We start from the raw sequence: 12,250 nt of genomic DNA, 5'->3' as shown, positions 1-12,250 counted from the left end.
CAGCAGAAAGAAAACGTTTCATTTCCTCAAGCCGTGATCTTTTCTTGACCTCAAAATTGATGTAATTTAAATTTAAAGCAGACTCAGACTTCATAATGTATTGACGTGACACATCGACCATTCACTGCATCACACCTTCCTGAAGTGAGCCGTCCCACACTGCGCTTGATTTATTGGCAGTCGGTCACATGCAGCGATCAAACGCCGGATTTAGGTTGAAAAAGATTTGAGAACATTGTCAGTTCCTGTTGATTTGGGTCATTTAAGAGTCAATTTATGTTAATTTTGTGGAATTTTCGGGTCACAATATTGATTAGAGGACATTTAAACACCAGTTCCTGTTTTGGGGAATTTTAGGGTTACTTATTGTTTGGTTTGGGGAATGTTAGTCGCAATGTTGATTTATGGACATTTAAATGTCAGTTCCTGTATATTTGTGGAATTTTAGGGCCACTTATTGTTGATTTGGGGCATTTCAGAGTCACTTTCTGTTCATTTGGGGGAATTGTAGGGTCACAATGTTGATTAGAGGACATTTAAACATCCTGTTTTGAGGGATTTTAGGGACACTTCCCAACGTTGATTTGAGGACATTTAAACGTCAGTACCTGTTGATTTGTGGGCATTTAAGGGTCCCTTCCAGTTCATTTTAGGGTCACAATGTTGATTTGGTGGTATTTAAGGGTCACTTCTGGTTCATTTCGGGGAATTTTAGGGTCACAATGTTGATCTGAGGACATTTAATTGTCACTTCCTGTTTTGGGGCATTTTAGGGTAACTTCCTGTTCATTTGGGAAAATTTTAGGGTCACAATGTTGATTTGAGGACATTTAAACGTCAGTTCCTGTTGATTCGAGGACTTTTAAGGTTCACTTCCTGTTCATTTTGGGGAATTGTAGGGCCACTTAATGTTTTGAGGATGTTTAAATGTCAGTGTTTGTTGATTTTGGCATTTTATGGGTCACTTCGGGTTCATTTTAGGGTCACGATGTTGATTTGGTGGCATTTAAGGGTCACTTCCGGTTTGTTTTGGGGAATATTAGGGCCACTTCATGTTTTGAGGATATTTAAATGTCAGGTTCTGTTGATCTATGGCATTTGAGGGTCACTTTCTGTTCGTTTTGAGAAATGTTCAGGTCACAATGTTGATTTGAGAGCATTTAAGGGTCAATTGATGTTCATTTTGGGGAATTTTTGGGCCACAGATGCATTTCAGGGTAAATTCCTGTTCATTTTAGGGTCACAATATTGATTAGAGGACATTGAAACATCCCTTTTTGGGGCATTTTAGGGTCACCTTTTGTTCATTTGGGGAAATTTTTTGGTCACAATGTTGATTATAGGACATTTAAATATGAGGTTTTGGAGCATTTAGGGTCACTACTTGTTCATTTTGTGGAATTTTAGGGTAACTTGATTTTTAGGACATTCAAGGGTCACTTCAGGTTCATTTTAGGGTCACAATGTTGAATTTTGGCGTCATTTATGGAATCACTTGTCAATTTTGGTGAATTTTATGGCTCACTTCCTGTTAATTTTGGTGATTTTTTTTTTTGGGTCACAATGTTCATTAGAGAATATTGAAACATCCTTTTTGGGGGCATTTTAGGGTCACTTGTTCATTTTGTGGGATTTTAGTGTCACATTGTTGATTTGAGGACATTTAAACGTCAGTTGCTGTTGATTTGGGGCATTTAAGGGTCACTTCTGGTGCATTTTAGGGTCACGATGTTGATTTAGCGGACTATTAAAAGTCCCTGTTGATTTCAGGCCAATTTAGGGTCACTTCCTGTGGGGATTTTTAGGATCACAATGTTGATTTGAGGACATCTAACTGACATTTCCACTTGATTTTGGGCATTTAAGGGTCACTTCCTTTTCATTTTGAGGAAATTTAGGGCCACTTTATGTTGATTTGAGGACATTAAAACGTCACATCTTGTTCAATATGGGAAATTTTAAGGTAACAATGTTGATTTGGAGCATTTAATGGTCACTTTCTGTTAAATTCATGTTAATTTTGAGGAATTTATGCCAATTGTCAATTAAAAGTAGTGGAACGTGAACGACCAGGTTGCAGCGCTATGCTTGTTCTCCACCCCCCCGTTTTCCTTTCCATCAACGTTCTTCTCAGATTTTAGTTTAGCTTGAAAGGTAAAGGCGGAAGTAGTCGCTGTTTGCCGAAGTAGCTTGCAGTGCGGCGCTGGCGTCTACGTTGATGCTGAGGAAAGCTAAGCGGAGCAGCCGGGGAAGCATCTCTACTCGGGGGCCGGCGGGGCTACCTCTGCCTCGGCTTCGGCCCTTGCCTCGTCGTCTCTACAGTCTTTTACGAAGATGGTGGACACCACGACGGAGACGCCGGGGAAAAGCAGACGAAGCCGGCGCCGCCGGCGGCGACGGAATAAAAACAAGCGAACGAAGAACAAGGAAACTGCGCCTCCGTTTCTCCCGCCAGAGGTAGCCGCTTCCGTTTAGCGAGCGTAGCCAGCAAGCTAACGACGCACATTTGCAAACAAACATATTCATATGTCACGAAGTAGTAGATGTAATGAGTACAGTACGTCCTAAACAACTCGACAAAATGATGCTAGCGCTCCAAAGTCGAGTCTAAACTGATAGACGAAGCAGATATGCTTTTGAAAATGAACTGTTTTGACATTTAGCGCACTGTAACTTTGACATATTAGCGCATGCAACACTCAACAACCTTCCTCACGTTCATTCAGCTTTTAAATGGACGCCTGGTGCCATTGACGGTGCTAGACGTCCAATCCATTTAACCCCTTGTAGTTATTTGTCCATATTCTGGCTTTTTACTTTTTTCTGTGTTTCATCAAAGAAAAAGCATTGGAAAAATTACACTAGGGATAGTAATAACATGTAAAGATCAAAATGGAACCATGCTGCAATTTCTAAATTCTAACTTATTGCAAACAGGTTGGGGGGATTCGCACTAAATTCTTGTAATAATGCCATGTTCTGGCTCATTGACTCCCATTATAAATCATAATTTTTGATATGCTGTAAACCTGGTGTGTTATAATGCATTTTCCGTGATTACTGATGCAATCGCTTCTTTGGCGAGTCAAAAACATGGAAATAGAGAATTTTTGTGTTGAGATTCTTAACACCCAAAAGTCACTAGGGGGCGCCAAAGGCCAAAACATGAATTTGCTTGCAAAGAAATTCTGTTGTTATGACTTATGGACTTATTTGGGCCTCTAACTATGTCATATGAAATATTCAAATTACTTATATGTGTGTATATATATATATATATATATATATATACAGCATAGTTTGCTATTTGAATAATACTGCTATTAATGTCCATAGGGGGCATTAGAAAAAATAAAAACTATACTAGTCCTTCTAAAAAAAAAAAAATAGCATGTTGTGATAAAGTTAATTATTTTCTGTAATGCACTGATAAACATTACTTTCATATATTTTAGATTCATTACAACTGAAGTAGTTCAAGCCTTTCATTGTTTTAATATTGAGGATTTTGGCAAAAAAAGTTTTTAAAAGCCTCAGGAATCTTTCGCAGGGGTTTTGATTTAATTCGTTGATTCAGATGATTAGGTTAGTAGCGTCTTTAGAGTACTTTTTCATGATATGCTCATTTTTTTAGATAGGGATTTTTGATTTTTCTTGACTTTTTTTTGACAGGGGTGGGGATGGGCGTGGGGTTGGTGGTGCGTCCCCTCTTGCCATCCCTGAAGGCCGGTTGATGGGTGCACGGGTGGCCCGGGGGACCACCCTGGATCCCGGGGGTGATGGCTCCTTTGCTGGGCTGCGGGAGAGGGGATGGGCTCCCCGGGCTGGCTGGGTGGTGCCCTGGGTTGGTGCCCGCGTGGCGTCTGCGTGGCTGTCGCGCTCTTGATGGGGCGCGCTCGGGTGGGGGGTAATGGTGCCGGGATTGGCCATGGGGCGGCGTAGGGTCGGTCGCCAACGGGCTTACACTCACAAGGGATTTGCACGATTACTGTAGTACACTCTACCCCTTTCAATCACTTAGCTTATAGACTCCCCCACCGCCGTCCCCCTCTTTCCCTGGTCAACAGGCCCCCCCACATGGTGTCAACCGGAAATACATCTAGCTGACAAGAGCACCAACATATTAGTAGTTAGTGTAGATGTTCAATGTATTTCTTGTTGTTTGTGTTTCTTTCTCCTCTTGTGTTTTTCTTCTGTTCCCCCATAACCCTTTCCTGTTCACTGCTTTGTCATAATTATCGAGGTATGTTGAATGATCACAATGGGAGTATGTCATAGTCTCAATGTGAAACATTAAAACTGTTCAGAACATCCAGGCACTTAGACTTCCATTCTCTGTGTCAAACGGCTGAACAGGAAAGTTTAAAAAAAATTTTTTTTTTTTCTTTTTTTTTTAAAAAGGTCTGTGTCAAGTTGATAAGCAACTAAGCAAATGTGTTTTGCTCGCAGGCAGAAGAAGGAAACATAGAGTACAAGGTAAGGACCGGGATCTGGCGCCGGGGCGGTGAGGAACGCCATGACTGACGCTTCGCCACCTACAGTTGAAGCTGGTGAACCCCACGCAGCAACGCTTCGAGCACTTGGCCACGCAGCTCAAATGGCGGCTGCAGGAGGGCCGCGGCGAGGCCGTCTACCGGATCGGCGTGGAGGACAACGGGCTGCCGGTGGGCCTGGGCCGGGCCGACATGGCCGCCTCCCTTAGAACTTTGCGCAAGATGGCCGACAAGTGGGTCACTTTCCGGAGCGGGCCGGCCGTAGCGCGCGCCGTTAACGGCCTGTTTTTTCGTCCAGGGTGGGCGCCGACATTACGCTGCTTCGCGAGCGGCAGGTGGACGCCGACGGGAGCGCGCGGCGTATCGCCGAGGTGCTGGTGCGGAAGGTGCCGGACGATCGACAGGTGAGCGAGTGCGGGCGGGCGAATAGCAGAGCCGAGTCTGACGTGTCGTCGGCGCAGTTCCTGGACCTGCGCGTGGCCGTGCTGGGCAACGCCGACTCGGGCAAGTCGACGCTGCTGGGCGTGCTGACGCAGGGCGAGCTGGACAACGGGCGAGGACGAGCGCGCCTCAACCTCTTTAGGCACCTCCACGAGATTCAGACCGGCCGCACTTCCAGCATCAGCTTGGAGATACTGGGCTTCGACAGTCGAGGACAAGTCATTGGCCTTCCTTTTCGCGCGTGCAAATTTGACGAGGACCGTGCGTTTCACCTATGCGTCCGTCCAGCAGGTAGTGAACTACAGCGAGTCGCGCAGCGCCGAAGAGATCTGCGAGAGCTCCTCGAAGATGATCACCTTCATGGACCTGGCGGGACACCACAAGTACCTGAAGACCACCGTCTTCGGACTCACCAGCCACCGACCGGATTTTGCCATGCTGGTGGTCGGCGCCAACACCGGCATCGGTCAGATTTGTAAAATTTTCTCACACAATTTCAGGAATCCTAAAAATATCAAGGCGTCAAGTTTTAAAAAAGTCAAATATAAGTCTCTTTTTCAATTTTTTTTCTAGATATATTTTAAAGACAAACTTAATTATTATACTTTGTTTTGACATTTTAAAATGAAAACTGGTCAGTTTTTGAAATTTTTATTCAAATGGTCAGTTTTTTTTTTGTTTTTTTTTAACACTTTCAAATTATTTTATGTATTAATTAAAACTCAAAAACGAGAATGTTGTTATGTTTAGGAAAAAAAATCCAATGAAAAGACCCAATTTATTTTAAAAATCTAAATAGAAAACATTTAAAAGATTAAACAAAAATGAAACAAAAATTTTTACTCCATCAATTTAAAAAAATATCACCTTTAATTTTTTTTCATAAAATCAAGTTAAGAAAGATGGGAAATTTTAGATTTGGAGAAAAACTTAATATTCCCTTGTTTATTTTTAAATAAACTTTTAATTTTTTTCAATGAAAAGAACCAAATTATTCATTTTTGAAACATATTTACCATTTTACATTATTTCCAAATTAACACTCAATATTCTTTTAAAATTGTCTTTTATGTTGGGTATTTGCTGATTGAATGTAAAATAATATATTTAAAAGATTAAACTAAAATGAAACTAATAATTTTTTTGGCACCAATTTAAAATAATTCATCTTTTATATTATTATTTTTATTCACCTTAAAAAATACCTTAAACAATTTTTAAAAAATAGTTTCAATGAAAAGAACTGATTAAAAAAAAAAAAACTTTCAACAGTTTACTTTTTTTTTTTAAATCATATTTGCATCAGTTTAAAAAAATACATTTGAATTTTTAAAAAAATAATTTATTTATAATTTTTATAATTATGGAAAAAAAATTTTTTTTTTTGCATCAGTTTAAAAATCATCTTCAAAATCATTTCATGAAATCAAGTTGAAATTTGAATAGAAAAATGTTAATATATAAAATAATAATGATATAATTTATAATATATAAAATACTAAAACAAAATACAAACAAAAAATGGAACTATACATTTTTTGGCATCAATTTAAAATCATCTTTTATTATTATTTTTTGCTTTAATTTAAAGATAAAAAATTCATTCAAGTAAAATACCTGTTTTTTTTTTTTTTTAAATAAAAAATTCAATTATTTAAAATTGAAAAATTCATATATGCATCAGTTAAAAAAAAAATTTAAAAAAAGACCTTCAAAATCTTTTCATGAAGTCAAGTTATGAGCAATGATGGGAAATTATGGGAAATTACATGTTTTTTAATTTTAAAATTTGAAAAAATAGTTTTTTCTAAAGAAAACTTTTAATATTCTTTGGTTTATTTTTAGCGATTTGATGTTTTTTTTTTTTTTTTTTTTTTTTTTTTTTTTTAAATGAAAAGGGAATGAATTTGAGTGAAGAAAAAGGAAAGTGTAAATATCCCTTTACTTTTGAATGGATTGATTGAAAGACAAATATGTATGTGCAGCTGGTACCGCCAGGGAGCACCTGGGCCTGGCCACAGCGCTGAAAGTTCCCATCTTCATCGCGGTCAGCAAAGTGGACGTGTGTTCCCGCGGGGGCTTGGAGCGCACGCTGCGCCAGCTGGAGCGACTCCTCAAGCAGCCGGGTTGCGACAAGGTCCCCTTTGTGGTCCGCTCGCCCGACGACGCCGTCGCTGGAGCGCAGCAGTTCGCCAAATCCGCCAATGCCTGGTGAGTCTCCGAGCGGAACCCGCTCCTTCACGTCCCCATTCCTTACTAGAGCTGTGACAATATATCGAAATGTTGATATATCACGATACTTTGTCTCGCAAAAAGTTATCGATATGCTCCCATTAAGATTCCATATATGATTTTAAAAAGGTGTCACGCTCACAAAAAACAGGTTGCCACCAAAATCTTCCACTGGAATGGACGTCTAGCCCTGTCAATGGCACTGAAACCAGAGCATTCGCAGGCAGATTTCCTGGTTTGAGGGCGTTTACAGGTCTCTTCCTATTTAGTTGGGGTCTTCCTATTTATTTGGGGGCATTCCTGTTCACTTCCTATTTAGTAACCCAAAAATCAGGAGGTGGCATGGGCATGCCCCAAAAATCGAGAGGTGGTGGCTCGGGCATGCCCCTAAAGTTGACGGGAGGTGGCCCGGGCATGCCCCAAAAATCGACGGGAGGTGGCCCGGCATGCCCCAAAAGTCGACGGGAGGTGGTCCGGGCACGCCCCTAAAGTCATTGGGAGGTGGTCCGGGCACGCCCCTAAAGTCATTGAGAGGTGGCCCGGGCACGCCCCTAAAGTCGACGGGAGGTGGCCCGGGCATGCCCCTAAAGTCGTTGGGAGGTGGCCCGGGTATATTTAAGTTGTGTGATATTTTACTTGTGTTTTATGGTACCACAGAGTAGCTTTCCAATTTCGTTGTTTGCTCGGCTTCCTATGACAATAAAGGAATTGAATTGAAATGAAAAGTCAACAGGAGGTGGCCCGAGCACGCCCCTAAAGTCGACGGGAGGTGGCCCGGTCATGCCCCAAAAGTCGGAGGTGGCCCGGGCACGCCCCTAATGTCGACGGGAGGTGGCCCGGGCACGCCCCTAATGTCGACGGGAGGTGGCCCGGGCACGTCCCGAAAGTTGACGGGAGGTGGCCCGGGCATGCCCCAAAAGTCGGAGGAGGCCCGGGCACGCCCCTAATGTCGACGGGAGGCGGCCCGAGCACGCCCCTAAAGTCGACGGGAGGTGGCCCGGGCATGCCCCTAAAGTCGACGGGAGGTGGCCCGGGCACGCCCCTAATGTCGACGGGAGGTGGCCCGAGCACGCCCCGAAAGTTGACGGGAGGTGGCCCGGGCACGCTTCTAAAGTTGACGGGAGGTGGCCCGGGCATGCTCCTAAAGTTGACGGGAGGTGGCCCGGGCATGCTTCTAAAGTTGGCGGGAGGTGGCCAGGGCATGCCCCTAAAGTTGACGGGAGGTGGCCCGGGTAAGTTTAAATTGTGTGTTATTTTACTGTCTTGTGTTTTATGGTACCACAGAGTAGCTTTCCAATTTCGTTGTTTGCTCGGCTTGCAATGACAATAAAGGAATTGAATTGAAATGAAAAGTCAACAGGAGGTGGCCCGGGCACGCCCTAAATGTCGACAGGAGGTGGCCCAGGCACGCCCCGAAAGTCGACAGGAGGTGGCCCGGGCACGCCCCGAAAGTCGACAGGAGGTGGCCCGGGCACGCCCCGAAAGTCGACAGGAGGTGGCCCGGGCACGCCCCGAAAGTCGACAGGAGGTGGCCCGGGCACGCCCCGAAAGTCGACTGGAGGTGGCCCGGGCACGCCCCGAAAGTCGACTGGAGGTGGCCCGGGCACGCCCCGAAAGTCGACTGGAGGTGGCCCGGGCACGCCCCGAAAGTCGACTGGAGGTGGCTCGGGCATGTCCCAAAAATGTTGAGTGAGGAAGATGCATCCGCAGGGGTCCTATCTGACCAGGCTCGTGTGTGTTTGTTTGTGTGCGCCTAGCGTGACGCCCATCTTCACCTTGTCCAGCGTGTCGGGCCGAGGTCTGGAGCTCCTCAAGATCTTTTTGAATGTTCTTCCTCCTCTCAGCAACAGCAAAGAACAAGAAGAACTCATGCAGCAGCTCACAGAGTTTCAGGTACACGTCAGCAATAGACATCGGATCCATTCGGCGACCCTGAATGGAATGACGGTAACGCGTGCACGCGGTTTGCAGGTGGACGAGATCTACTCCGTTCCTGACGTTGGGACGGTGGTGGGCGGGACTTTGTACAGGTGCGATTTAAGCCAAATGAAATGAAAGGAAAGGAAAGCAATTGAGCAATTTGACGTTTGTTTGCGTCAGCGGGGTTTGCCGCGAAGGCGAGCGTCTGGTGGTAGGCCCCACGGAGCAGGGCGCCTTCCTGCGCGTCAAGGTGGCATCCATCCACAGGAACCGCTCCGCATGCAGGCTGCTGCGAGCTGGACAGGCGGCCACGCTGGCGCTGGGCGACCTGGACAGGACGCTGCTGCGTAAGGTGGGCAATCGAGCGAGTGACTGAGGGAGTGACGGGCGAGCTTGCGTGACCAGCCGCCTGGGATGGCGCGCACGCAGGGCATGGTGATGGTGAGTCCCAAGATGAAGCCCATCGTATGCCGGCGCTTCGAGGCAGCCGTGGTCCTCCTCTTCCACGCTGGGAGCTTCCGCCGCGGCTCGCAGGTGACTGCGCACGTGGGCAACGTCAGGCAGACGGCCGTCGTCCAAAGAGTGCATGGGAAGGTTGGTTGCCAAAGCTTTTGCTAGGCTTTGCTTTGCTAGGCTATACTAGGCTGTACTGGGCTAGGCTTTGCTTCGGTGGGCTAAGCTTTGCTTTGCTAGGCTACGTATACTATACTAGCCTTGGCTAAGCTTTGCCTGGCTAGGCTATACTAGACTGGATTAGGCTTTGCCTGGCTAGCCTATACTAGACTGGGCTAGGCTTTGCCTGGCTAGCCTATACCAGACTGGGCTAGGCTTTGCCTGTCTAGGCTATGCTAGACTGGGCTAGGCTATGCTAGACTGGGCTGGGCTATGCTAGACTGGGTTGGGCTAGGCTAGGCTAGACTGGGTTGGGCTAGGCTAGGCTAGACTGGGTTGGGCTAGGCTAGGCTAGACTGGGTTGGGCTAGGCTAGGCTAGACTGGGTTGGGCTAGGCTAGGCTGTACTGGGCTGGGCTATACTAGACTGGGCTAGGCTTTGCCTGGCTAGCCTATACCAGACTGGGCTAGGCTTTGCCTGTCTAGGCTATGTTAGACTGGGCTAGGCTATGCTAGACTGGGCTAGGCAATGCTAGACTGGGTTGGGCTAGGCTAGGCTAGACTGGGTTGGGCTAGGCTAGGCTAGACTGGGTTGGGCTAGGCTAGGCTAGGATTTGCCTTGCTAGGCAATACTAGACTGGGCTAGCTAGGCTTTGCTAGTTTGACAATCTTGCCCTCTTTCTCTCCGGGCAGGAGGAGCTGCGGACCGGCGAGCGAGCTACGGTGACGTTCTGCTTCCTCAAGCATCCCGAGTATCTCCGCACCGGCGCCAAACTTCTCTTCAGAGAGGGCGTCACCAAGGGTATCGGACACGTCACGCGCCTCCTTCAGGCTGCGGAGCACGACCACTAGCGGCGGAAGCTGCTAAACGCAGAGGCGGAAATTCCAAAGCCCAAATCATCCCGACCGCAGGAAAGCAAATTCGACAAACTCCGACCGACTGAGCGAAAAATCACAAGTGGTCAAAAATGACACCGTCGCTTTCGGGAACTAGCTATTCCGTGCTGTGCAATATGTACTTTCCAACCATTGGTCGCCCCAGTCGAGATGGCCGCGGGCTATGCATGCCGCCCTAAAAAACAAAAGGACTTTGTCCAATCGTTTTGGCATCCCGTCATCCTTCTGCTGTTTCAATTTCAATCAATGGCAGACGTCCGATCAGTTTGGAGCTGCACGGTGCCGGGCAATGAACGTTGGCCGCCATTCTTCGCTTCAAACGAGTGGGACGTCTAGCGCCGTCAGTGGCAGTCACTGGGTGCATAACAGGTGCTTTGACATGGATCAAATCATCTCTGTTGAGGTATAATCTAGTTATGACTCAATTTGAATGTCGGACGAGATCGTCACCCCCTATCAATATGTCAGCAAATTGAAATGAGATTAACTCCGGTTGACCCTCAATCCATTTAAAGCGGGAGGTCGGCAGCAATGTTTGTTCCTCATTCATTCCGTCATTTGTCCGTCACTGTTATTGCTACTGTTGTTGCTCGTTATGACCGGATTTGAATGTCCCTGCTATCGAAAGCGATGGGAACGTGAGGACACTGTGGGAGGGGCCATGAAAGCTCTTTTCCATTTGGAGCGGCAGGGTGACGGCAGAATAAAATTTTAAGAGATGTAAAACAAAGGATTGCACTTTCAAAAGAGCATTAAATGCCAACAAAAAATTCCCGAGTGTTTCTTCAAACGATGCAGGATTGCACTTTTGAAACTAAATTAAAATACCTGAGCTTAGCCTCAAATGGTATTTTTAAAAAATGAGGATTTAAGTACAAGAGAACATTTAGCTAACTTTCATTACAAAAATCCACCAGCTTAACACTGGAACTACAAGGTTTTTTGGCTATAAAGAAATACCAGAAAGGTGTCAAATGCCCCCAATACCATACAGTGGGGAGAACAAGTATTTGATACACTGCCGATTTTGCTGGTTTTCCCACTTGCAAGCCATGTAGAGGTCTGTAATTTGTATCATAAGTTCACTTCAACTGTGAGGGACGGAATCGAATACAAAAATCCAGAAAATCAGATTGTATAATTTTTAAATAATACATTTGTATTTAACTGCATGAAATAAGTATTTGATACATTACCAACTAGTAAATATTTCGGCTCTGTTTTAAGAACCCCTCCTGTTCTCCACTCATTACCGGAAGTAACTGCACCTGTTTGAACTTGTTACCTGTATAAAAGACACCTGTTCACATTCTCAAACAAACAAACTCCAACCTCTCCACAATGGCCAAGACCAAAGAGCTGTGTAAGGACATCAGGGATAAAATAATAGACCTGCACAAGGCTGGAATGGGCTACAGAAAAATAAGCAAGCAGCTTGGTGAGAAGGTAACTGTTGGAGCGATTATTAGAAAATGGGAGAAGTTCAAGTTGACGGTCAATCGGCCTCGTTCTGGGGCTCCGTGAAAGATCTCACCTCGTGGGGCATCACTGATCATGAGGCAGGTGAGGGAACAGCCCAGAGCTATACGGCAGGACCTGGTCAATGACCTGAAGAGAGCTGGAACCACATTCTCGAAGAAAACCATCGCCAACACA

The 12,250-nt window shown here is 45.5% G+C and overlaps 1 protein-coding gene across 1 annotated transcript; it reads left to right on the top strand.

Moving 5' to 3' along the window:
* The first annotated feature begins 2,162 nt into the window (after positions 1-2,162).
* On the top strand, positions 2,163-11,446 carry LOC130920343 (GTP-binding protein 2-like). Its single transcript, XM_057843487.1, has 12 exons — positions 2,163-2,457; positions 4,450-4,476; positions 4,542-4,726; positions 4,792-4,897; positions 4,955-5,152; positions 5,226-5,400; positions 6,920-7,145; positions 8,924-9,059; positions 9,138-9,196; positions 9,267-9,438; positions 9,516-9,680; positions 10,391-11,446. Exons 1-12 carry the CDS (start codon positions 2,335-2,337, stop codon positions 10,547-10,549), a joined length of 1,731 nt encoding a protein of 576 aa, XP_057699470.1. The 5' UTR covers positions 2,163-2,334; the 3' UTR covers positions 10,550-11,446.
* The last annotated feature ends 804 nt before the right edge of the window (positions 11,447-12,250 follow it).

This window comes from Corythoichthys intestinalis, chromosome 8 (assembly GCF_030265065.1).
Source record: "Corythoichthys intestinalis isolate RoL2023-P3 chromosome 8, ASM3026506v1, whole genome shotgun sequence".
Lineage (NCBI taxonomy): Eukaryota > Metazoa > Chordata > Actinopteri > Syngnathiformes > Syngnathidae > Corythoichthys > Corythoichthys intestinalis.
The sequence above is the reverse complement of the archived record's forward strand: the minus strand, read 5'-3'. Positions and strand labels throughout refer to the sequence as shown.